The following is a 25,411-nucleotide window of genomic DNA, read 5'->3' as shown; positions in this document are numbered from 1 at the left end:
ACGGGTCATTAAATATTTTGTGTTTTTTGTTTTTTACTTTTTGCCGGCCAGCAGGGGCGCAGATGTTTATGCTAGCGGCACCAAGAATTTCAAAGGGTACCCTCGAGAAGAACCTCCTGATGATACCACCCAAGTTTGGTAATGGTTGGTTCAGGGGTCCAAAGTTATGGACCTCAAATGAGGTGCCCCCATTCCCCATTAGTGTTTTCAATGGGAGCTATTAGTAGATGGGGCTACCCTTTTGAGGGTCCATAACCTGGACCCTCTAGAATCTCAAACTTCACCAGAAGCCTGGCTGGTCTCATCAGAAAGGAATCTATTTATATGATACCAGCCAGGTTTGGTGAAGTTTGGGTTCAGGGGATCCAAAGTTATTGACCCCCAAAGGGGATGACCCATCCCCATTGTTTACAATGGAAGCTAATAGTAGATTTTCCATCTCTGATAATATGCCTCTTTAAAATCCTAAGATTGGGTTACATTTTGGACCATACAATAGATGATGATAGAGGAATCAATTTTGGAGGATTTTAACTCTTAGTGTTTTTTAGCTTGGTTTGCTGGTTGAGCTTAGGTTTTTTTGTACTTTTAAAGTTATTGTTGATACCATATTGTTCTTGTTGACCCTCTTTTCCACTTACAGAGCCAGTTTACTGTTTTTCTTTGCAAATAAATATTCAAAACATTTAACCTACTGATGCCTTAATTGATGTAATTTTATTGGCATCTATTTTTGATTTTTGAAATTTACCAGCAGCTGCTGCATTTCCCACCCTCGACTTACTCCGCTGAGTCAATAAGTTTTTCCCAGTTTTTTGTAGGTAAAATTAGGTGCCTCGACTTATATCGCGAATGGAAGCTTATACGCGAGTATATCACGGTACTTTGCTTAGCATTGGACTGATTATAAAAAACGTATAAAGAGAAACTGAAACAGCAAGACAATCATCTTGGCATAAATCACTAAGAGAGAAAACTGAAACAGAAAGACATCATCACACATAACAGCCTCTTCAAACCCGCGATGACACCTGTTTCCCTAGTTTCTTTTCCACTTAAAAATGTTTTTGAAATAAATGCGATAGTCTACACATGTCAGTTCTAAATTTGCTTTCCAATTCAATTTTGTGTTTCACAAACAACTTGAATTATAGAACCATTCTATCTCAATCACTGTGTTGAAAATCTTAAAAGTTTTCACAAACAGTAAAATAACAGCATTTTCTGAACTAGTGCTCTATTTTTATCTTTCTATTTTAATTTTAAAAATTTCATGATGCCATTATTAGATATATTTGTTTACCTTTCATGGTTCCTTCTATAATATGTTGCTGGCCAATATTATCATCCTACAAAATGAAAAACACACACACTCTTATTTATAATAATTTTTGAAAATAATAGTAGGAAGCAAAATCATGGCATTATCAAAAGGGTTTCTGTGGTAATTATTTCAACAGGGTGATGATGTTTTTTCAATATTAACAAATTACATTAAATGGATGATACACTCTGTAGATTTAAAATAGTAGAACTTTTGTTCAGGATAGCACTTTTCTAAAGGCTGCAATCCTAAAGAAAACTTTCCTGGGAACAAGCTTCATTTAGAATTAAAATGGGACTTACAGCTGAGTAGACCTTCTTTGGCTTGTTCCCCTAAATCACACCTAGGTCAAAGTAGCAATCATGAGCATAAATACGTGGGAGGAAATCCCAGGTAAACAAAATGGTTCTTACTTTTGAGGAAACATGGTTAAGAATAAGGCTTCAAACACTGAATTACTCAAAATGAAAGCCAGACTTGGTCTTCAAGCTATTAACTCAGAGTGCAGATTCCAAATTTTTAATTGTAGTTATTTGAATGGTTTAAAAAATTATTTAAGCTGCCATAAAGGTGAAAAAAAAGAAATCAAGTTTTTACACTTTCCATCTTTTTCATATTGATTATGTTTTGCGTCCCACCATTTTGCCATAGTCTTTCAGCAATTTACTAACTTGACCTTGACTTTTCTTGCTCACTAACCTTTCAAGAGAAAAGAAGCAGAGTTCTATAATTATACTATTTTGTGCAGACTGGAAACCATAACTGTCAACCCTAAGAGCTTTTAAAGCTAAGAGTTATACAGCAGCTTTTAACTAATGAATCTCAAGTTGTGGCAAAGATAAAAAAACCAGCAAGGATAAAACTGAAAATTATGATATACCATTTCCAACAAAATCTATAACAAAGGAAGTATTATAATGGTTCAATAATGCTTATAATATAAATGCTAAGTTCACTCTTATTGTATATGTAACCACTCTTGCTTTATGTAATATTGCACACAACGGAGTAAAATTTCAACATATCTTCATATACAGGAGAAAAGCGTTTGTTTTGATTACTGCCGGTACCCATGTCAAGCTGCCAGTCACGTTACAAAAGTTCTTGCATACCCAATGCAGCCCTCACAGAAGACCTAGACTATCTGCATAATTTTAAGTTAATTAGAAACTTCACACGTCAAATAAAAATATTATCATTTCCTCAAGGCTAATTTTACTGTTAATATTATTATTGGGTGTATTGGCTCAATTTTTTTCCAGTGATAAATGAGAGCTGTTATAATCCCACACATGTGGAGGCAAGTAATTATAGTATCTATCCATAAAAAAAAGACTGATAGGATAAATCTACATACTTATTACCCAGTTGGTCTTTTACATATTCACTAGGAAAACTCTATGCTTCTTTTGTTATTTATTTATTGATAATTTGAATTTGATATTTCAGAGATTATTGGACTGTGTGATTTCTGAAAAGATTCTAGGAATCCAGATAAGCAAGCTTTGTCACTGGAAGGTCTACAATAGATAATTCCTTAGTTTTATACCATTTTACCAGGGAAGATATACATCAATTCTGAAACTATTTATATGTGGCCTTCATGGATCTCCAGGGCAGCTTTTGATTTCATCCCAAGGGACCATTTATTGGGACAAATTAGGAAAATCTTCAATTGATCAATAATTGTTCTGATTAATCAACAAGCTATATGATTCTCCTCTGGCTCAAGGTTCCTGCATTTTGGAAGGCTACTTATTCAATTCTCTACCTTTACAGAAGGTAGAGGCAAGGATACTTTCCAGATCCAATACTGTTTAATTTGTATATAAATGAGTATGGCATCACTTTTTGAGAAACCTAAAATTTCCTTCTACTCTTATGCTGGCTAATATCCTAATATCAGTATTATTACATGCAGAAAGAATGTACTTTTGTTGGGCTAGATCTCCTGTGGGTCAACGACAACTATTGAGAACTTTCTTGGAATATTGTAATGCAGAGCGGATGACAATTAACCAAGGGAAATCTAAAAGGTGATTGTATTTTCTAAATTTAATCACTCAACAAAAGTAAACCTGGCAAATCAATGGGAGGCCGTGTAGAGCAAGTAAGCAAGGTTAGGACTTCACTTCCAAGTTAATTTGGCTTAGAGGGTCCATCTTAAGATGCTCATAACAGGTCTTTAGTTGGAAACAAAGGCCATACTTTTTTTTCCACAAAAGGAAGTCTGGTTCGTTTCTACTATTTCAGTGGTCACCTTCTCCACAGAGCTCCATTATGCATCTAGGCCTAGAGAGACACTAAATTGAAAGCTTTTGTCATTATTTTTTGTGAAAGATCAAAGGGTTGTCAAGTTATGTGACTAATGTTTCTTTAGGGGCAGAACTAGGTTTACAATCTTTGGAAGCATGGAAAAGCATCAGTGAAGCGGAGCAACTACAGGAACATGTGCGGTCACATGTTTGTTCCTGGGCACAGGTCATTCAATCATGTGGAGGGGGAATCACCCTTACATGGCCACACCCTCCTGAGAGCAGCAGTGGCGGCAGTGGGGCTGTTGCTGGGCCGCCTGCCCTTGCCTGTGTTCAGGAAATGTCCAAGTGAGTGTCCACTACACCTTTGCTGCACCGGCAGGGGCTTAGCCCTGACTGTGGAGGAAGCGCCACAGGGTGGGGAGAGGTGGGTGGAGTTGAGCTGGGGAGGTACTGCAACAACCATGGGGCTGCCCCCTTCACTTTTGCAGTATTGCAGGAATTTGTGGATTACTCTTCTTCCGTGTATGATGGAGGTTATTTATTATACCAGTAAGGTGAGAAAAAGAAAAACTCTCTTGGCAGGCATGGATTTAAGAGTAACATTGGCTGTAGACAAACTTTTTGTTCATTTAAACTCAAAGGACCTCCAAGCATGTTAGCTATTTAAATTAGTATGCCCTGTTGTATCCTAATAATAGTGAAACATTGCTTTCCAAGGTCTGTAGGCTAAATAGGCAGTATCAATAAAGTAAAAGATGACTGTACTGTTTCTTGCTGACTTCATTAATTTTTGCCTATGATTCTGGTGATCTTATCCAAGTCTTTTTTTATTTGCTATAGTGATTGCTGCTGATTCAATTTATTGTTTTATAGTGCTATAACTACCATTTGAATGTTATTGTTTTTTTTTCTTCATTGAGCCTTTAGTTTATATTTGTTTTATTGTTTTTAATACATGAGTGGAAACCATATTGAGACTGTGTCTTGGGGAGTCTTTAATATTTTAAATCAATATCCTAAGAGTCAAACTAGACATTACAGCATTTATGAATCTGACCTGCTTAGAAGCTGCTGCTTTGATTCTAGAACTGAACTTGGGCCATTTTAAAATACCACGAGTACTTTCACAGGATAGGTGATCTTGTTTCCCCTCCTTGCTTTTTTTCAAATTGCTAAAAAAATAGCAGCAACTGTTTTGGCTCTCAAAAAGGCATGGGGCTCAAAACACTGGGTCTCCACCACACCCACCCACAGCACCATATCAGGATTTGACCCTCACAATATTTTTAAAAGTAGCCTGAGTTCAGCTTTAAAATGCTTTCATCACCTTAGTGTTGAGCCCATGGAATGCTGCTTAACATCTAGTTTGGACCTCCGGGAACTACAGTTTTTACACCTGTAAGATGTTCAAAGTATTAAGCACACCTCCCACAATAAGCATGGGTATTTTCTGTGGATATCTGCAATGTGTCTCAATCTAGGGTTTGCATTAGGAAATGGGAACAATGCTGATCTCCCCTCTTTCCACCAAATTTCACTCCAAACAATTCAATCTGTGTGGATAAGTGTATTTGGAAATTATTACACCATTGAAATATGAGAGTTACTTCCAAGAAAATTTGTAAACATAGTGAAAGGGGACTCAGTGAGCATGTGTCTTTGACTTAGGGAGGTTTACAATAATATTGTTTAGAAAGTTTGGGTTTTTTTGCAGGTTTTTTTTATCTTTCCGGGGTACTTCTTTATCTATGGTCAACTTCTCATTGTCAAGTTGGACTTACAGATTACAGAACTCTCTTCCCTTACTATGACAAATATGGCAAAAATGAAGGTTAATGAAATTCTCAGATCTAAGTAATTTGTGACCCAAAAGGTAAAATCTAGCCCAACTGTTGCAGATTCAAGCCAGCCAGGCGTGTAGCTAGCTAGGGAAAATGGAGCCGGAAAAGAACCCAGCAGATGAGCACCTGGGAACTTTCCCTACCTGCACCTCTGCCGGAGCTCACCCGGGGCTCTTGGACAGAAGCGGTGAGGCCCCTGGCTGTGTCTCGAGCAGGCGATTGCCGCGGGTGGACTGGAATGCTGCTCAACCACCTCCAGGGATGCCTTCAACTGCCTGAAGAAGGCAGCAGCCAAGGAAACAATCACACAGTCACACTCCGCGCCCCGCCAGACACACTGCTCTCTGCTGGGGCCACGCAGCTTCATTCTTCTGGATTGCGCCTCACTGAGCCAGCGTTGGAACAGCTTACTCTAAAGGACACCTTTACTTGACCCAACTTGAACGCAGACCGGTGGCAGCATAGGTTGGACTGAGCTGCTTTCTGCACATGGCCAAGACCCACATGGGGCAGCATGCCGTCGAAGCCAGGGCTGGAGCTTTGGAACTGGCTGGCTGGCGAGAGGCGCTTTGCACCCCAAGACAAGACAGACATCTCAGGTCCTCGCCTCCCCTCCCCACCCCTGGGCTTGTGGTGCAGACTGCAGGGAAATAAAAGAGGTTGGGGCCATCACTTTACCCACCTTACCTTGCCCCAGCCAGATGGAGCCGATGTGATCTGATGGGCCTCCTGCCTACGACTGCTGCTGGCAGCTGGTAGGGTGGGTGACAGCTGATGCACACATGGTAGCCCAGCGGGTCTCTCACAAGAGTGAGTAGGGGGGAGGGAGATTAGAGGCAGTGCCAGGTCACTCCCAGCCCCCCTGGCCACCTGGGCCCACACATGCCCCATGCTGGCCAGCCCAGCTTTGCCACCCTAGATCCTAGACCCTAGGAGCATGGAGCCTGGCAGCCGGGCAGCCCCATCCCGTACTCCCTGGGGAAGAAAATGCCCTCTGTGGATAGCGCTCCAGGCTATAAGTGTGGGGGGAGCAATTTTCCGTCCCCCACGTGACCCGAATGGAAGGCTGCCCAGGACATTAAACCTCCAGATGTCCCCGTGGAGATCTTTGCCTCTGTAAGACACCCTGGGAGTGGGAGTCCAAATGCCTGCTGAATTAGCCTATCAAGAAAAAATCTTGAGGGTTGTGATTGTACAGCAATGGTGAAAAAGGAAAATTCACCACACTAGGAATTATCAAGAAAGGTGTTGAAAATAAGACGACCAATATCATAATAATGCCATTGCAACTGTGCTTTGGTATGGCCACATTTGGAATAAGCGTTTCATAGTTGTGATTACCTGCTCAAAAAGGGTAATGTAGAAGAATAATTCCAGAACCTATGGCACCTTTCCTATGAGGAAAGGCAAAATAGTTTTGGGCTTTTACTGGGGTGAAAGCATATTCTTTATCTTTTATCTTTATTAACCTTTAATAGCCATAGATGAATCAAGATTCTAGACACATTCTGCAGTCCTCAAGTATAGTTCAGTAGCAAGGAAATAGTCCACATAACTTGACGGTTTGCTTCAAGGGGTTCAAATCACTTCAGATTATAAAAAAAAGAAATAGCCAAAGCAAAAGACAGTAAATACACCTACACATCAATGTATACAAAAATACAATCTAATATAAAATTGCAAGCCAAAAATAGATCTGTTTGAAAGCTAGTTAAAAGCAAAATAATACAGCAACAGGTATCCTACCATGCCGAACACCAGACAGATTGGAGAAGATACCTATCCTCCACAAGAAGTTCTACGTTTGTTTTATGTGTCACATTTGATATTTAAAAATTTGATTCTGTGCCAAATAATAAAGAACCAATTTGGTCCAGTGTACTGGCACATTAGTAAGGGAGGAATGACAGAGATTTTAAAATTGTGCTTGGGGTGGAGAAAGTGAATATAATCGTGTCACATAATACTAACTAGAACTTTGGTCGCACTCCAAATTGAATAGCAGCAGACTCAGGGTAAACAAAGTTGTACTTCCTTATAAAATGTGCAGTGCACTTAGAGAAATTCACTGCAACAAGGTGTAGTGAGTGAAAATCTGCTTCGAGGGCTTAGAGGTTAAGACAAACTAATGGAGGACAAAGTCACGAATAGTTATTAACAACAATAGTGAAATGGAACCTCCTTGTTCAAAGGCAATGTATTCTTGAATAATTGTTGCTGCAAAGGCCCTACTAACGCATCTTTTCTGGACATCTGTTTGGTAACGTTAGGATGTAGTATACTAGCACTGCAATCCTGGTTGGATTCCTGCTTCAAACCCCTCAGGAGGCAGTGTGATCCTGGCACCACTTGCACTGGCATAAGGGGCACTTATACTGGCACAGCAGTTCTCACACTGATGCTGTGGAGTGGCACAGCAGCACAACACAGAGGCAGTTGCACCATTGCAGCACCAGTCCACATTAGTGCTGGAGGGGTTTTTCCCAGGGCAGGCCCAGCTTTAGTCAGCTTCCTGAGCCCTTTCAAGCTAGGAACAATCCCACTTGCCTGCATAGATGTACACTGACAAAAAGGTAGATGGAACTGCATAGAACAATTCCTGTCAGCATGCTGGCCACAGCGCAACAAGCTTCATTGGGGGTGGAGTTGCTGTGTCACCCCGGCTACGGTGCAACTACCCCCTCCCCACCTTAGGACTATACCACCTATTAGGTAAATTATCTGTCTAATCCAGCAAGGTTCACCTTGTGCATTAAACACTTTCAATTAAAATAAACAGATACTTCAGCAGCATTTTTTTAAAAACAATGACGTAAATCTATATGCAATAAACAATATATATTGGTCACAATTTTACCAATATCAAGGGAAGAAAGTTTGCATAAGAAGAACATAAAAGCTTAACCTGAGAATTCTCATCTGTACTCATGCGAGGCATATCTGTAGGAACATCAAGCGCATTTTCATCATTTTCAATGACAAATGAAAGGCTGCATGCTGGAAGAGATCCCTTTTTGAAAGCAGCTGGTGAAAAATGGCTATATAAAACAAAAGACAATCAATAATTAACACAAAAAAATAATTAAATATTTACATATATATCTCATAATTTTTGCCACAGTGCTGCTGTGTTCCTATCGTGCTGTAAAAATACAATTAAAAATGAGCACTAGAAGTTCCAGTATTTCCAAAGTACTTCAGAAATAATACTTAGTTCTGCTTCAAAGGTATTCCAGTGCACTCTGTTGGGATGCCAGCTAATACATTTTGATATGTGCCTCACTCATGGAAAGTCTAGTTCCCCTGTTTTTAAATATGGACGTATTTAAAAAATCTACTTGAGAAAGAAGTTTTGAAAACAAACAGCTTTTATTTTTTTTGTAAAGTACAAAACCTTATGATTTATATAACTATCGAGAACTGGATAACTTATGCTACACAACACATTTTTTAAAAAATATAGCCATACAAGTACTGACCACCATTTTACCAGAGTCTACTGAAGTAGTTTGAAGCCCAATGTCAGATTATAATTTCTGAAGTAGACTCTATTGCCCTTTGAACCAATAAGGTTAGATCTAAAGTCTCCCCTTCTGACAGCAGAAAGACCTCTCTGCTCATGCAAAAGGGGATAATGCTTTCTACTGATTCCAACATGTCAATTCATGCTTCCATTTAAAATTCCATGCCACTTCTAAGAGCTTTGGTTTTTTGGGTGGTGCAAATTACAGCAGGAAGGACAAGGCAAGAACAATCTGATGTTAACTATACATCCCTTAGAATGTTTATGAGGTGTGAGTTACTGGCAACTCCATAATTTATAATGACCAAAATCCAAAGTTCAGTTAAGGGTACCTGCACTCTAAAAAAGCTACTTACGTGTCTCTTGGTATAGATATTGGATAAAGTTTAAAGTTCAGAAAAGGGCTAGCAATCTCAACAAATTGTTCGGGCTTTTTAAATACAGGTTCTGAAAGAGAAAACAATACCTGTTTGCAATTTAAAATGAAATATTTTTCATAATGGAAATTTCCTCTACACACATACAAAATAAAATGGCTCCACCTGAGGAGCAAGTACACAGTCTAAAGATGCCTGGTTTTAGGAGGTTATAATGTTTTTTTTAACCTATAAAATATTTTTTCCATGGCTAACAGGGCTGTGTCCACTTTTAACTACACAGATTTAACTTTCATAAAAATCCTCCAACTGTATTTACATGTAACCACAACCATTGCCCAGAAATTAATTATTCCTGCACTTGTACTAAATCATAGCTTTGACATGAAAACTCTGGTTACTTCACTTCCTTCCAAATCAGAATTCCAAACAAAGTTTAATCCTGATTCGGAATTAGGAGAACAAGCCATTTTGCAAAACAGACTATGGATTCTCCCCAAAATAGAAGTGATTAATTGTGTCTGAGGAGATGAGTTGGTGAGAAAAAAATGCAAGAGTTCAGGCACTGCTTCCATAATGACGCATGAATACATCATTAATGTTATTAGGGAGATACAGATGAATAACTTAAATATTACAGCACTGGATACAGAGTCGTTTCTGCAGGCTATTTTAGGGAAGACATGAATGAACTGCTGACTAAGGTCCTCCTTGTCATGAGTAACTGCAAAACTATGTCAGTGTTTCTCACCATCCATCTCACATACTCGGGCTGCTGCTTGCAGAGAACAACACTAACACAATAATGCCACTTTAAGAAGGAACTCGTGTGTAAGGCACAATATGGATCTTAGCTACTGTACCGCACTAGCATATTGTATCTTCAACAGGTAAATTATCTTTTTTAGTGGTGAACCAAAGTTTTCATACTTGCTAAAATCATTTAGGAGAGTTACCTCTAAGCTGAGGACGTTTTTTAAATAGATAACAATTTGTCAAAGGAGATGAGTTGTACATGCAGATCTTCCTTCATAGCTTTCACTGAAGTACACATATTTGGCAGAGGGAAACATTTTGCAAGTATTTGTGCAATCCCCAATATTTGCTCTTTACTGATTCTTTGAAATGATGTGTGAATTACAATAGGCAAAAATCTTTTACATTCCAGTGTATCCTGTGTAAAACTGCTGCCGTAGTTTTATAGTTTTAAGGTTTTGTATTTTAACTGGGGTTATTCGATTTGTTTTATTGTATTGTTGTTTGTTGTGCACCGCCCTAGGCAAGGCCGCTGGGGGTAGAAGCGAGTTTTACCATCGAATGAACAAAGCGAGCAGAGCGAACGAGCGAGCGAGCATACGCAATTGAGCCTTACTTGCGCTCGCACGCACGCACGCACACACATATATTCTTGGGAAGGCCAGAAAGGCACTCAACAAGAATCAGAGAATAGTATCTTATATAGATATGTCATTTTAGTTCACGGATAATTAAAAATACAACACAAAGTCTGAAAAGAAAAACCTTGGGGCTCATCTGTCACAATAGTTTCTTTTTTCTGGCGGATAAGCTTCCAGCGAGGTATAGGCAATGGTTTCATTGGTGCTATCAGAGGACAAGCCCTTGTTCTGGTTATCAGTGCTGGATGGCTGAATGTATGTGAGAGACCATACTGCCGTAACTTCTCAGAAGAATCAGCCTGCAAAACACAAAAGAATACTATATTTGTAAGAGGCTATGTTACAGTGCAAAATACCAAAATGGGAAAAATTCTAATCCTAGTCAAATGTTAAGATTCTTTTTCACATTAAGAGGTCAATTTGATGGTCAAAACTGGGACAAGGAGCTACTTAATCAGTGATGCTATGCCTATGCTAATAAGGAGCACTCTGAAAGTGAGGGGCCTCCAATGAGTGATAATGGACAAGCTGCAGTAAGTCCCCATTTTTTCAGCCAGCACTTTGGCAAATTAGCATACCAAGTAGGATCTAGTGGGGTGTCTACCAGGGCAGTCTGACAAAGGCTGGATACTCTTAGGTTCAGAATGCAAACAGATCAGTCTATTTTTAGTTGACAACTTCTCCCAAATATAGGCAGAAAAGATAGCTGGTCAAAACACTGCTGACTAATTATAGTACAGCAGACCTTTAAATTATTCCTTATTTTGATGTATATCCAGAAATTTAGCAAGATCCTGCACTGTCCATAGGAAGACTGGGCAGATCAAGGAGGATGAGCTATCAGCGCTAATAGTCAAGATGGATATCTCTTCCCTCCAGTACCAGAGGCCTTAAGAGTCTTTGTATCAGTTGCTGGGGAACATGAGCAGGAGAATGCTGTTGCACTCTTCCTGTTTGTGGGCTTTCTTGAGGCAGCTGATTGACTGATGTGCCAACAGAATGCTGGTCTTCTTGTATCCTTACCTGCTCTTCAACACGAAGGTGATGGGGCTCCTGGTACTCATATGTTGCTGCATAATACTTATAGAATAAATTTTATGAATTACAGCTTTCATCTTTTAAAGGTAAAAAGCTGGAAGAGGCATTGGAAGTAGACACAGGGAGAAAAGTTATCTACAAATAAGACCTTTGCAAATGTATGTCTCTTCTTCTGGATTCGTATATTCATAAACTGTTTCAGTCCTGGTATTGAGTTCTAGACTGCCAGACAACAAAGTTGGGGATGTAGGTTCAAATCCCCAACTAGTTGAGTGATTCTCTCTCTCAGCCACTTACTTATGAGGGTAAAATACAAGAGGGAGAGGAGAAAGATTTATACTATTCCTGAACTCTTTAGATGAAGAGGATGAAAAATGTGGCAGTTCATATTCAGAAGACAATGTATATAAATTCTTACCATCTTCCCTAATTCAAAGATCTTTCTTTCAGATACATAAAGTGGCGCATAGCAAGCATATAGCACCATCTGTGGCTGCAGTGGTGCTGCAAAACCTATTAAAAAAAGCCATTAAGCATATTAAAAAGTAAGAAAAATGATATTAATACTGAAGTACATAATAAGATCTATGATTCTATAAAGAAAATAAATAGAGACAGACTAATCACTTTTTCCAGTTTAGCTACAAGTCATCCACTCTGAAACAACCATTGGCATTCACACAGAACAAGTGGTTTCATAATCCAAGTCATGACGAGTTAGGGATTTATTCTTAAACCATCTATCCTTTTTCAAACCAGAGTGCATGCATTAAAATTTTTACTGTGCAACTGTGACAGACTGCACAGTAAGAGAGGCTAAAAGTGCAGGTCTGTCAGGGGCATGATGTTTACACTTCACAGAGGGAAATAAACTCCCTAAGAACAGGGAAACACCCTGATTGGGTACGCTAACCTGCACTCTGATTGATGTAGCAACTGGTTGACTCAAAGAGGGAAGAGGTTATCTTTCTGACAAAAAAGAGTTTAAGGGGCTTTTGCATTTTGATTCCTTGGAGTAAACATTTACTGCCTTAATGGAGTGTTAAAATATATCTGCTTTGAGGATGTATTTCAATCAGGGTGTAAATCTGACTGGTAATATGGAGTGCCAGCGCAACCTGAAGAAGAAAATAAAACCCAGACAAGAAGAACTGGCTATTTTATTTAGTGGTCAAGGCTGAAGTGGAAGAGCAGTGACTTTCCACAAGTGATCATAAATATAAATAGGGATAGGAACAAATTTTTCAGGGTAGAAGAATTCCTGATCCAGTTAGTGAGGAATAATACACATTGGGTAGATCCGAACTGGTGTATCAGTGTTTTGGTTTAAGTTTTACCTCAGGAGTGAGATTTATGTTTGAGCTGAGTAGCTAACAAAGTGAAGGCTGTGTGTGTGTATCAGGAACGTAGGTAAGGAGGGGGGGGGTCTTGGGTTCAAATCCCTCCCATTACCTGTCTGGCTTGCTTGAAACAAAGCATGGAATGGAACAGCCGGAAAGCCCTCAGTCAGCGAACCCACCCCATTAAAAAATGTATACCTACATCACTGGTGTGTATACTGTGAAAGTGTACCAGTCTGTTAGGACTCAAGGTCTGTGCTAATCCATTAGCCAGTAACATCAGACTGAACCATTTGAATAAAAACCTCTAGAACATTTAAGCAATTGAAACTTATAAAGCCTAATTAAGTTTTGTGCCAGTGCCTGAAAACTTAAATCTAAACTGAAATTGGATATATTTAACTCCTGCCTACTTTCCAACCATTTTTCTCCTATCCCATCTCATCTATTTAATAAATGTTACTTTTGTCGAAGGCTTTCACAAAGGATTCAACTAGTTCTGGTGGGTTTTCCGGGCTGTGTGGCCGTGGTCTGGTGGATTTTGTTCCTAATGTTTCACCTGCATCTGTGGCTGGCATCTTCAGAGGTGTATCACAGAGAAAAGTCTGTTTCACACTGTGTCTAAGTGAGAACTAGGGAAAGTTTAGTGGGGTATATTGTCCATGACCCAGGGTGGGGAACCAATCATTAAGTGTTTGGGTGGAACTTGCTATGCAAAGGTGTGGTTGACTGCATTGTAACCCCACCTGCACCTACCATCTGCTTTCATTCTCTGTAGATTCATTCAGTTGAAAAAAGGTTAAAATTCTCAGTGGTGTACATCTTTAAAACAGGGAAATGATTGTATAGAATATTAAAGTTATATACTACTATATGTCTTGGAACATATACTATTTACCCTCAGGAAACATTTGAAGAGAACTTGGAAAATCAGTAGACATTCGTAATGGATGCACCCCTAGCTTCACTTTTTCCCCATCCTTGCTTTTCTTCTTTCCAACTTCTTTTTGATCTAACTTTTCTGCCAAAGAAAAGCAAGCCATGCATAAATACCATCATACTTAGTCACACAATATTTACACTCTTTTTTCTCAGACAATGGCCGCTACTGAAAATCATAGATTGACTTGTCCAAAATTAATGCCCCTACCTCTGATAGTTGTTTGTACATTCAAGTTTCTTAATCATGATTGGCAACTGCAGACATCATGAGAACATCAATGAAAATGACTGAATTACTAGCCTCAAGGTGGGGTCTAGAAATGTTGCAGAACTACAAGAGATCTCCCCAGTTGAAAGGCCAGACTCTATAGCATACTAGGAGAAACAGACATTCTAGTGTGACATCACATTCCAGTTGAGCTCGCTCCCCTTCCCACAATCCATTCTCCCCAGAAACCACTCCCAAATCTCCAGGAAATTCTCAAACCAGAGATGGAAACACTGCACTGACTCCCCAACAGATTGGCATGTTGTGGCAAAAACTGCAGTCACAGAAAAAGTGAAAGTTTAGCATTGTGCCCATCCATTGCTCTGTTTAGTGGGTTTATAGAAGAGTAACACGCAACAAATAATATCGTTCCTTATTTACCAAAGTAAAATTTTAAGAACTGAAAATGTTCTCATAACATAAGAATAGGGTACAATTTAAGAAAAATTAAGAATTTTCTTCTGTGTACACTAGAGTTGCCAGGAGAACCTCTCGCCTCCACTGCTGATTGATGGAACAGCAGGAGCAAAAGTGTGTGTGTGTGGTGGGGGGGGAATACTGTGATGTCACTTCTTGAATCAATTTCTAAGAAACATCATCATTCCATACAATGCTCTAGTTATTTCCCAAACTTCTACAATTAAAAGACAATCTTGGGACATTCTTAGAGTTAATGATGTTGTGATGTCATTTCCAGGTACACAACCGTAAGTGCCATTACACAACGCTGGTTTCCCCAGTCTCCACTGCTCCTTCCCAAATGCTACTGGGGTTGCCAGTCAAGAGCTGACAATCCTAACTCACACCCAGCACATATTTGTATATGTTTCAGAACCACACATCCTAACATTGTATTAAAGTAAATGAGTTTGGAGGCGGTTGCTGGTTGGTTGAAACAGAGCAGGCTGAAACTAAATCCATCCAAGACAGAGGTCCTCTGGCTGGGCCACGATGGGGGACATGAGGGTTTCCAGCCGCCGGTATTGGAGGGGGTGTCTCTAACCCCCACCTCCCTGGCCTGCAGCCTGGGGGTCCGCCTGGACTCTTCTCTTTCTATGGAGAGCCAGGTGGCCCATGTTACCCAAGTTGCCTTTTTTCATCTTCGCCAGGCCCGGCGACTGGCCCCCTATCTCTCCCAGACCGACCTAGCCACTGTGATCCATGCAACGGTCACCTCCAGGCTAGACTATTGTAACTCGCTCTACGCGGGCCTCCCCTTGCAACTGATCCGGAAACTGAAACTGGTCCAGAATGCGGCGGCGCGGCTTTTGGTGGGTGGTTCCTTTCGTGAGCATATTACCCCCGTGTTGCACCACCTGCACTGGCTCCCAGTAGAATTCCGGGTCACTTTCAAGGTGTTGGTATTAACCTTCAAGGCCCTTCGTGGCTTGGGACCCTCATACCTTCGTGACCGTCTCACCCCATATGTCCCAAGTAGGCCTCTGCGGTCAGCAGAGGCCAATTTACTGGTGGTCCCTGGCCCCTCCATTATGCAACTGGCCTCTACCCGGGCCAGGGCTTTCACGGCCCTGGCCCCTGCCTGGTGGAACGCCCTTCCATCAGACGATCTCGCGGGCCCTCGGTGGACAGCTTGGAGAATTCCGCGGGGGCTGTAAAACGCTTGTGTTCCACCGGTCTTTTGGTTAGGCCGGCCGCGGACCTCCAGGATGCCCCCATGCTATGTGCCATCTTACCATCAGCACGTCTAATATAATATCTGACTGACACTGCTACCCCCGCCCGGCCTTGGGATCGGGTGCCACACACACTTTTATAATCTTGCTGTTATGTATATTGTATTGATGCTGCTAGTTTTATGAATTTTTGTATATTGTTTTAACTTGTTTTAACTGATTTTTTGGTGTATGTTGTTTTGGCCATTGTATGTTTGGCCCAGTGTACACTGCCCAGAGCCCTTCGGGGGTGGGCGGTTTATAAATTTGATATATAAATAAATAAATAAATAAATAAACAGTGTATTAAAGTAAATGAGTTTCAGCGCACCTATTCAGTGTTAAATTCTAGTCTCAGTAAACAAGTGCGCCTGCTTAAAACCTGCTGACTTCAACAGGATGTACAGACAGCAATTGGAAGCATTCGACTGAGCCCCTGCAGTGTGCTCGCTTAGGCAGCACATATACCGAGCCCCAGTAGTATCTATGACTGGCAGTTCCTTCAAGAAATGTTTCTTATAATTACTTGACTTCAGAGAAAGTAGGAGAAAAATAAATATACCATATCTGGACATTAACCACTCTGTTAAATACAGACTATTTTAAAGCAGCAGTACAGTCTGCGTACCTTTCCCAGTTTTCTCAGCTCTTTCTGCTCTTTCTGGCTTTTCTGTCTGCTTTACGGGACTTTGGATGTCATTTTTAATTTCAGAACCCTTTTTTGTATCTGCAACTGATAGTTTGGGTTCAATGAGTGACTCTTCTGGCAGCTTAGATTCTGGAACTACATCTCTTAAGAATTCCCAAACCTTATCCAAATATCCAGACCTTTAAAAACACACATGAGCATTACTGATTTTTAAGTATAATTAATGACTGTGGATGATTTACTGCATCGGTCTACAGAAGCCAACCAAAGATTTCCAGATTATATTTTGTTACTGTTCAAAGGATGTAGCTATCACCATAACAACTTTACACAGTAGTACTTCATTCCTCTGATGGCAGTTCTTTCTGGCTCTTTGAAAAGAAAGGTATGAAAGGAAGCATACTCATTTTTCCAGAGTACTAAGAAAGGAGACAGTATTATTAAAAAATACAGTTTATCAAGTAACGTAAGGATCAATCAATCATTTAGTGTGGTCAGAGACAAGCAGAATAGTAAAACGATAAGAAAAACCAAATACAACTTATCAAGTTGCACAGTAAACCCACATATAAATAAATGGACCAAGCCAGTTCAAAAGCTACATTTAACTACAGTAAAATAGGCACACCTACACATGTTATGTGCACAACATTTGCCACTAGATGGACCCAACAAATCAAAATTATTTGTGCAACAGCTATTGTTAATATCTAGCCACAGGAACAATAATGAGCTCCATCTATGATAGCTTCACAGCTGGTGCAGAGTTGGTAGATAGGGATGCCAGCTGGTGGGACCTGGGGATCCGCAGAATTACTACTCATCTTCAGACTACAGAGATCAGTTTCCTTGGAGAAAATGGATGCTTTGGAGAGTAGACACAGTGGCACTGTATCTCGCTGAGGTCCCTGTCTTCCCCAGTCTCTACCCACAAATCTCCAGGAGTTTTCCAACTGGCAACACTACTGGCAACGCTACTGGTAGACAGGAATATAACAAAAAGTCTTAGATAACAACCATACACACAAAATGACTTTTTATATAACTGATTTTGATTGATGTAAAGACCTAGGTTACAATATAGATCTATCCCCCTTACCCCTCCATACTAGTTGAACCAAATCCAAAAATATCAAAAGAAAGAAACTCTTTACAAAAGCAAGACTTACCGGAGAGGAATAATTTCTGGTATCCACCCAGTAAGTGTATGAAGAACTGTGAATTCTCCTAGTTCTCTTTTCCCAAGTTCATGTACACTACATTAAATAAAAATACACTTGTAAAAACATATTCTATTAACATTTTAAGCTCTGTTATCTGCAGTTTCCTATATGATTTTCATTGTTCCCAGTTTCCTATATAAGTTTCATTGTTCAGACATTTAACTGGCAAGCAAATATTCATACCAAGAGATGCATTTAGACCAGAGGTGTCCAACTCTGGTGCTTCAGATGTTCATGGACTGCAATTCCCATCAGCCCCTGCACCAGAGTTGGACACCCCTGATTTAGACCATTCAGTTATCAATCCACAAAGCTTCTTTCCAAACTTCCTTAAAAAAAAGAGCTCAGTGGGTGGTTGAGCTGTGTTCATAACTGTTCAAGTTTTCAATGACCTAAACTAGAGATTAGATATTAATGAAAATATTTCTAACATCTTTCTCCTGGCTCTTTCATTTACTGTAAGTTAATTATGACAGACCATAATGTTTATCTGTGATAACAAAGGATCTTGAGGCACTGACATAGTTATAGAGATGTAATCTCTCACAGATATGGAACAAATTTTACATCACAATAAGTCTGTTCATGTCATACATTCATTTATATAATTTCTGCTCCCAAATAATTTTTAGTACATTACACTGGGAGTCATCATGCCTTCAGTACAATTCTGCAACTCTGCCTGCATTAACTTTGTTAGTACTTCGTTGTCTTTGTACAAATTTTATCAGAACAGTAATTTCAAATATATATAATGTATTGTTAGGTTGTCAAAATATTTAAAAAGACAAAAAAATTATGGAAATACTGGCCAATTAAGAAAGTCCAAGAGTGGAAAATCATCAGCACATGGTGCTATGATTGCTGTGTTAGCTCTTCAACCATGAACAAATATAAATATTAACTGGATACTGTAAATACCCATAATACAGCAATGGGCTGCTATATATGTGGACAGCCAAACTGGTGCAAAGGAGCCAACCACGGCTGTCATTTTGGGTTCTGAAAATGGAGGGGAAGGCACAGTTTGGCAGACAAATAATAAATGATTTAAAAAAACCCAGAGGGGTCTAATACCCTTCTCACTAAAACCTTCAGTTTGGGCACCATCAGTTTGTGCCTAGATATTAATTAAAAACAAAAACAACAACTGGTTGGCTTTTGGTGTGCAAAAACTAGCAATGAGGAGAATGTGAAGGCAGTAATAAGCAGGAAGAGGGGGCAAGTAGGATCCAGTCAGGAGACAAAGGGAAAACCAGAGCCAGAAAAATAGGATTTAACACCACTATCAGTCATCCTGGATTCCCTTCTTATAAGTGAGTATTTTTCATTTTTTTTCTATTTCATTGCTTGGGTAAAATGTTTCAGGCTTTGATTTAAAAAACAGTCTAGAATAGCAACCTCTCTGAACAAATCAGAATTATTTGTCTTTAATATAAATATGCTCTGTCTTGTACCAAAGAAGAGGCTCTTCTTGTGTCTGCTGTATCATAGTGTTGAAAAAACACCCATTACTAGGTCATTAATTCACCACAAACAAAGAAGTGCCCATCCTGTGTATTGATTCCTTAACTTATTTCTCTTTTTAGATCTTAGAAGTGACAGACATGAGGCTCAGAAAGCATACTCTATGTTTGCAAGCTTAATGATGGCTTTGGATAATATTAGTGGCCAAAGTTCAATTTCACAGGTTGTGGCGGGAAGCAACATGAAATTGTCTTCACTGAAAGGTATACTGTCATCCACGATGATTTTTCGCCAGCTTCCCTACAAATAAGAGGAAAAAGGAAAGGGGACATAATGGAGGATAGATTAAAACAATGACTTTCTCAGATCTTGACCCTCATTACAGATAAGCTTAAAAAGTAATGAGAACAAACTTGAAAGTCCAGTAGAATCTATTTATACAAGAGACAACAACATTCCTGGTCAGGGGCAGAGCGAGGGGGAACTGCGCCTGGGGCACACGCGCGCCCTGCACCCCACCACGGCGCGCACCCAGGGCGTCGCACCCCCCTGGTACCGTTGGCACTACGCCACTGTTCCTGATACTTCTGGAAACTGTGCAAAATACTGCTAATCTCTTCCTCAGCTGCCAATATTCACATGGTTTTCATGAAAGTGGTAATGAACTGTAGAACTGACATGATGCAACATTCTCATATCATAAGAAGCATAATGATCATGCAGTGGTAATACACATGGGGTGGGAGCACTTGTCACTCCACTGGTGAGTGTAGTCCACAGGCCAGAGTGTTGACCACTGGCGCGTCAAAGTTTGTGATGGGAGGCACAGAACTGTGCTGGCAGCACATAATGCACAAAAGTGCACTAGAGACAACTGATGATGTGGCATTAATGATAGTGCTGTTCTGTTCTCATGCTGGGCCCTTCTTCTGCAGGCACTGCTCCTTATACTAAATGGCTGAGTAATCTCCTCCCCTCCCATCACTGGCAACAATAAAGTGGTCTAATCTACCCTCCATCTTCTACATGTGCTATATGTTAAATAGAGCTGACCACATGCTGCATGAATATGAAGGCTGAAAGCTATTTGGTGCGCTGAACTTATGCAAAATGCACTTGTACTATGTGCTCTCACGTGCGAGGCCCAGACTCATCTTCTACTGATCATGTGAGGATGTCATAGAGAAGCAGGGCCAATTACTGCTCCCTGCAACATATGCAAACAATGTACAGTGTGTCTTTAAAAGAAGGATATGGCTCCAAAGAGTTATTAGTTATACCGCTACATACTGACTATCTCAGTAACACATGAAGAGTTCCATCAAGTTTGCTGTTCATGCAAAACATTTGTTTATTTATATCCTGCCTTTCACCCCAAAGGGGACCACAAGCAGCTTACATTATTCTCTTCTCCTCCATTTTATCCTATATACAATGGACACAACTTTGTATTGCTCACTTGGGACTACAAACAAAGTTGAAACAGTGTAAATACACTTTTGATTGTGTGTTCTTGCATGGCAGGGGGTTGGACTGGATGGGTCTTGTGGTCTCTTCCAACTTTACAATTCTATTATTCTAAAATGTTTGCATGCATAAAACTGAACTGCTTTTGTCCAATTTTTTTTAAAGTTAAAAATTGTTTACAGTTAAAGCTTCAACTTCTACAAAGCATTGTTACATCTGAACATTTGATTTCAGAACACTGTTTTTCTTTCTAGTCAGCAAACAACTGGTATACCAAGCTAATATATTTTTGACAGCTAGCTAAGTACTTACCATCCAATAGAGCTTTACCACATATTTTCCATAGCTATTATACAATGGCATGTGTCCCTTGACAGCTTTGCATAATGAGTATATATGTTCCCATGGTTTCCACAATAGCGTAGGCATTTCATTTATATTAGCTTTACCATCACTACTTAAAACACCTGCATTATATATTCTCCAGGCTGCACAAATTTCACAGATAATCCATCTCATCAGCTAAAGACAGAGGGGTAAAAATTACAAAAGTCAGATCTAACCAATCTGTACATGCTAGATAATTTTTCATGAAGCACACAATTATGTCATCATTTATTATTATTTGTGTAGTGTGAAAAGGAAAATTAAGGAACAAAGAATGTTTTATTCATAAAGGACCAAACTATCATAGAAGTAATCAGTATTAACTGTCCGCAAAGATTTCTTGGGAGGAGTAAAAAAAAAAGCAGATAAATTCCTGAAATACTTGAAAAAGCAAAAACAAGTATTTATAGGATATGCAGATATTTTAAATTTTTAAATAAAAAAATTCTAAAATGATCAGTTCACTATGCTGTGCATTCCTTGTAAAAAGCTAATACTGCTTCTAATGTTGATCTTTGCAGGTACCATCTCATAGTTTGAGCCTTGCATATCTTTCTGAATAATATTATTTTGCATCTATGGTTTAAAATGCTTTTCCAATTCATTTTCATGCAAACCTATGCTAAGGATCAATTGAGGTACAAGCATTTTAAAAATGTAGGACATATACCGAATGAGAAACAGCAATAATACATGCAGATAAAATGTATTTGATATCAATAACCTTTATAAAAATAATTCAAACATACAGATGCAAAATTCTTTACCTTTCTGCATACAATAAATATTTGCATTTTAGTGCTCTATTACATTACAAAGTGCACTCTGGGCAAACAGAAAATTGCAAGCAATAAAGGTTGGCTTAAATCCTGATAACTTCCTAGCAGTGACTTTAAAAACTCGAGTTGCTGCAAGCAATCCAAGGAAGACTCCTGGAACTCACTTAAATTCAACAATTCATGTAGTTACATCCACCTGTGCTTTACACAAAGTATCAACCCATATAATTTCTGGTATATTTGCGTACTTCAGATACATTTGTATATTGTAGGGGTGAGCCCGTGAACCCAGCAGAACCGTAGAAGGAGCGCCAGGCATGCCGGTGCCGGCTACGGCCTTCCGGGCGCACACGCTCCCCCAACCCCTGCTCCCCCATGAGTCACGGGTCATGAACTGCCTGACTCGCGGTCACTGGGTGTCCGCTACGAGGGCCAAAAGGGCCCCTGCCCTGGGTGAAGATGGAACCCAGACCGGGATAAGCCTCCCGCGCGTAGCAGCCCGATGAGATCATGTGCACTCGCATGATGATCTCCGGCTCTCCGGCTCTCCCGACCTCCCGTTCTCCCATGCCTGCCCGACCCTGTTACACGCCCCCGGTGAAACCCTAATTAAAGGTGTGAGGGGCGAGCGCACGGCTGAGATGCCAGGATCGCGGGATCCCGCGCTGCAGCTGGCTCTCTCCGCCAGATGAAATCTCCGGCGTCTGCCGTCTCTTCATTTGGGGCCTGCGTGGAGCGGAGCGCTGCAAGCTGGTGCCGAAACCCGGGGAATGCTTTCGAACCTCCTCCGTGCGCCTGCGTCGCCTGGAAAAGGGCTTCTCGGTGCGATGCGTCCGGCTGGATCGGCGCGTCCAGGGACCCACCCCCTCGGTACTGACCATCAGCTGGATCGAGCGCATCCAGGGATTCGCGTTCCTAGGACACTCTCGTCGTCTGGCGAACCACCGGGCAGCATGGTAGCAGCAAAAGCACGGCTTTTGACAAGCTGCGTTAAGCGAGCTTCGGCGCTAAGCGAAACGCGGCAGGATCTCTGTAAAGAGAGGGGAGCTCGCGCTTAGTGGTTGAGGAGGTGATAGGCAATGTCCATGGTAGCTGTTGCAGAAAGGGGACGGCGGTAATCTCCCAGGACTGGGAAAACATCCCGGAAGCACTCTGCACAGAGAGCCTCGTGCGCCGATGTCGCTGCTACTGGCGATGGAGACAGTGTTATGGCCAGCCATCATTGCAGGTCCATGGTGTCTTTGCCGCGGATCTCCCTCCTTTTGATCTTTTACACCACCACAATTTCCAAGCCCGGAGACTTTCTCTATCCACTAAGCAGGGCGCCTGTCCTTCTCCCGTTTCAAACTCTCCCGCTTTCGTGTGCTCGCTGACCCTGCCGCCCTCCTCGCTCTGCTCCGCCTTCTGCTCCGCTTCCCCCTCCGTTTTCTGGAAGCCACGGCACCTCCGTCAAATGCCACGTGGCGGCGCGAGTTTCAAAACTCTAGCAAGAGGCGTATTACCCACGATCTGCAGAGGAAGGAAACCACAATGGAAAGGCGATGCTGATCTCCTAGCCGTCTGCCCAGCCCACTGCACTGACCCGCGTGGGGGAGGACGGCGTCGTCCAGCGAGTCGTTGAGTCTCGCTGCCATAGGCTTTTCTCGCGTTCTCATTGATGAGCTCCATAAAGTGACAATACGGGGCGATGGGATCACCAGCCCCTATGTGAGAGGCATGCTGGAAGCAGTCATACGGAGTCACGTAATGGTTCCGGAGGACTGGAAGCCCGCTGCATGCTCTTGAACCGGGCTGCGCCGTATGTTGTTTGGGAAAGCGGAATACGTAGCAATTATTGTGCCATAAGCAGAGGGGGCAGCCTCTGGCGGTGCCTATACTGCCACGCAGCTCTAATGCGAAGGCTTAAACCAGCCCTTCCATTGGCGCGGATGGGTCCTGCCGAATGCCACCCTTAAGGTTACTTTCGACTGTAAGCCTACAAGGCGTTTGTAAAGAGTGCCAGCTGCGGGACAACCAACCCAGAGCTTTTTCCAGCGTTAGGCAGAAGCCTCAGAAGCCTTGCAGCTGAATTCCTGAACAGGCTCCAGGAGGCCCTGCAGGGGAACAAGTTGACTAGCGACACAGCCCAACATGAGCTCCTCGTAAGCCACCTGCCAATGAAGAACGCCTCTGCTGAGTGCCGCGGAGCAATCATGGAGCTTAGGGAAGAATCGAACCCAGCCCATGGCCGACATGCTTAAAGGCACTTGCCAGGATATGGGATCTTCATTACATCAGGCCGGCACTCCTAGCCGCGGCACTCTCCCGCATCGGGGGGCAGCCCCAAAGCCAGAGTGCTTCAGCGCTGCGGCCAGCGGGGACACTTCGGGAGGGACTGGAGTGCGCCAGGGGGGGCTTGAAATCCCGACGGAGGAGGGTTCTCCCCTGGGAGGCGAAGGCCCCTAGGAAAGGCCCGGACCAAATGCCCCCACGATGCCGGGAGGGCTTTCACTGGAGAAGCGAGTGCCCGTCGGGAGAAACTCTGCCAGACTCTCCCCAGCCCAGGACCAATGAGAGAGAATGTAAACCAGCCCCAAGAACCAAGGCCTGAGTCCAAACCACTGCCTCCCAGCGGTATCTCTCTCTCCTGTACCCAACCTCTTTCTCTCAAGTTCCCCCATGAGATCCTCGTTGCTCCGACCCAGTACAGCGATCCCATATCCCCAGAGGCCGTTGGGTTAATCTTGCCCAAAGCCTGCGCAGGTAAGCAGGGTCTGTTTGACGACCCGGGAGTCATCGGCTCCATACACCAAGGAACGTTCACATTCAGGTGTGGACAAGCTTATCCCACAGGAGTTGCCCAATGGAACCAGCTGTGCACAGCTGATCCTCCACCACCCTGCACGCTGCCTGCCGCCGATTCAATAAAGGCCACGAGCCCAGATCGCCATCAGGGCACAACCGGCACCACCGTGGCGGCGGTAGAAACGCCCATCGGTAGCTCCCACCCGTACCTGGAGCTCACTATAGAAGGGTGTCCATTCAAGGGACTTGTGGACACCGGCGCCGACGTAACCGTCATCAGAGCAGCCGAGTGGCCTGATCAGTGGCCAACCGAGGCTTGCCCGCGCATCTGGGGGGTGGGGGGGGGGAAGCAGACCGCCCTTCCCCAGGTTATGAGGGGGCCAGGCCCCGCCAAGCTTGGTCTTGGCTCAGGTGGGAGTGGGCCTGAGGACAGGTTTGAATTGTCAGCAATTTCAATTTCAATTCTGCAGGGGGGGCAGGCCATGGAGGCCCCGCCTACTCCCCTTTCTTTAATTTGTTTGGACATGAGCGGGGGGCGCGAAGGGCAGGCGACTCCTATGTGGAGTTGGCTTCAAAGACGTCATAAGAATGCGTCGGAGCGATGGTCCGAGCCGCCGAAGGAGGAGAGGGAGGCGAGTGGACAGATCAGGGGATTAATGGGTATGCATATCTAA

At 42.1% G+C, this 25,411-nt stretch overlaps 1 protein-coding gene across 1 annotated transcript in view; it reads right to left on the bottom strand.

The window, feature by feature from the left end:
- The window catches only part of ADGB (androglobin), a 126,850-nt gene extending 105,547 nt beyond the window's left edge, over positions 1–21,303 (bottom strand). Inside the window, exons 1-10 of the mRNA XM_048505347.1 lie at positions 21,100–21,303; positions 19,481–19,620; positions 17,800–17,886; positions 16,610–16,809; positions 13,997–14,119; positions 12,177–12,271; positions 10,845–11,019; positions 9,303–9,393; positions 8,329–8,461; positions 1,304–1,349 (exon numbers count right to left, since the gene is read on the bottom strand). Of these exons, the coding sequence (XP_048361304.1) occupies positions 1,304–1,349; positions 8,329–8,461; positions 9,303–9,393; positions 10,845–11,019; positions 12,177–12,271; positions 13,997–14,119; positions 16,610–16,809; positions 17,800–17,886; positions 19,481–19,620; positions 21,100–21,216 (1,207 nt within the window). The 5' untranslated portion in view covers positions 21,217–21,303. The remainder of the gene's footprint in view (positions 1–1,303; positions 1,350–8,328; positions 8,462–9,302; positions 9,394–10,844; positions 11,020–12,176; positions 12,272–13,996; positions 14,120–16,609; positions 16,810–17,799; positions 17,887–19,480; positions 19,621–21,099) is intronic.
- Between the last annotated feature and the right edge of the window lie 4,108 nt (positions 21,304–25,411).

The sequence above is a fragment of the Sphaerodactylus townsendi genome, linkage group LG01 (genome assembly GCF_021028975.2).
Source record: "Sphaerodactylus townsendi isolate TG3544 linkage group LG01, MPM_Stown_v2.3, whole genome shotgun sequence".
In the NCBI taxonomy this organism is placed as follows: domain Eukaryota; kingdom Metazoa; phylum Chordata; class Lepidosauria; order Squamata; family Sphaerodactylidae; genus Sphaerodactylus; species Sphaerodactylus townsendi.
The sequence above is the reverse complement of the archived record's forward strand: the minus strand, read 5'-3'. Positions and strand labels throughout refer to the sequence as shown.